The sequence below is a fragment of the Perkinsus marinus genome (genome assembly GCF_000006405.1).
Source record: "Perkinsus marinus ATCC 50983 genomic scaffold scf_1104296953248, whole genome shotgun sequence".
NCBI classification, from domain to species: Eukaryota; Perkinsozoa; order Perkinsida; family Perkinsidae; genus Perkinsus; species Perkinsus marinus.
Window position 1 is genome coordinate 1 of NW_003208540.1, and position 1,587 is coordinate 1,587.

At 49.1% G+C, this 1,587-nt stretch overlaps 1 protein-coding gene across 1 annotated transcript; it reads right to left on the reverse strand.

The window, feature by feature from the left end:
* Positions 1-130: 130 nt before the first annotated feature.
* Positions 131-821, reverse strand: Pmar_PMAR025160 (glutathione-s-transferase omega, putative; the record flags this gene model as incomplete). Its single annotated transcript, XM_002776584.1, has 3 exons — positions 131-433; positions 487-627; positions 720-821. Coding segments are annotated over 3 exons (546 nt in total), but the record flags the coding sequence as incomplete, so codon positions are not given.
* Positions 822-1,587: the final 766 nt, after the last annotated feature.

Consider the following 1,587-nt stretch of genomic DNA (forward strand, 5'->3'; position numbering starts at 1 on the left):
TTTATAATAGCCCAGGAGGAACGATCTCAGTATCCAAGGATAAGCAGCGATATCGACAATACTAATCGCTGAGCCGTTGAAGAAAGGCCCTCTCATCTGAAGTTAGAGCAACCCTCAGGAGGCAGTTCACCCGTAGCGGAACGAGGTGCACCTCCGAGATGAAATTCTCGGCGCCGGCAACCATCTTGTCGAACTCAGCTTTATCACCCCGCATTAGGACCGCGTAGAATGGTGAGGTGATGTTCTTGTTATAGAAGGTAGCCCTCTCGAGGAGACGTTGCCTGTCCAAAAAGGAGGCGATGATTCGAAGGTCGGTCGAAAGAGAAGAGCACCTCTCCGTGGGGTCATCCCGAGGTAGCAAAGGTTCTCCGGGGAAGCCGAACTTGGCAGCCAAGTTGTCTATATACTCCACCACAACGAGAGACTCGGTGACCTTGACCCAGGAACACGCTCTCAGTTCTCCTCCTACGCCGAACCGTCGCCTACGACTTCTTCGCGTCCATCAGGCCAGTTGACGAGCAGCGTTGGGATAAGGCCTTTGGGATTCTTCTCGAGCAGTAGAGGATGCTTGTCGTACTCCGAACCACCCTCGGAGAAAGTAATGGCTTCAATCAACTCGAATGGAATCTACGGAATAACAATCGGAACGCCCATCCACACACCCACAACAACAACTGACTGTACCTAGAAGAATAGTTTGTTGGTCTGAGGTCACCTACCTTGAACCACTCTAGAGCTATACGAGCTCGCTGCGCGAAAGGGCAGTAGTCAGAAGTAAAAAAACGAAGCCGAGGGAAACCTTGCTTTTCGGTCATGGCCATCGTATTAGAAGACGAAACTACACCTTTTAAAGGCCTATTTCGCGTTTAGTACGATCAATTTCGCAGGGCGAGCGATCATTCAAGCCAAGATATGCCTTAGTAAGATCAATTTCGCCAGCGCACTCGATAGAAAAACCAATTTCGACGACACGTGTCATTAGTACAATCAATTTCGCTGGCATGTCTGAAGTAAGTTCTATTTCACCAAAGTGCGGGAATCAATTTCGCTGATAGGACATTCAATTTCGTCTAGTGGGTCGTTATACCTATCATCATGCCAAACCCAGATAACAACTCTGACGAACGCACCGTCGATAGTGGGACGTCATTGAGTTCTGCCACATGTCTCGATCGTCTTCATTACTAAACGCGAAATAGGCCTTCAAAAGGTGTATGAATCTCAGTCACACAGCCTGTGTGACACAGGTGGACACCGACCAGATTGAGTTGAAGCCGGCTAGCACTGGATGATGGAGAAATTGATCCCGAATGATGACCATTTAGTCATATCTATGGGTATTGGATTCAATATTTCGAGAAGTACACGCAAGCACAAGGCTCCTCTTGACCGCCATGTGCTCGCGTGCAACACAAGGTCGTGCTGGAGCATTGGCCCACGTGTAGTCACTATTGTCGTCGCGAGGTGAGCAATCAGTGGCACTAAGAGTTCAATTCTCAAAATACCGGTACCAGGGATTGAACTTTGGTGGACAGATACGCGGACGTAACGAACGAGAGTTAGATGGATGGGGTGAGGTGCCATGAG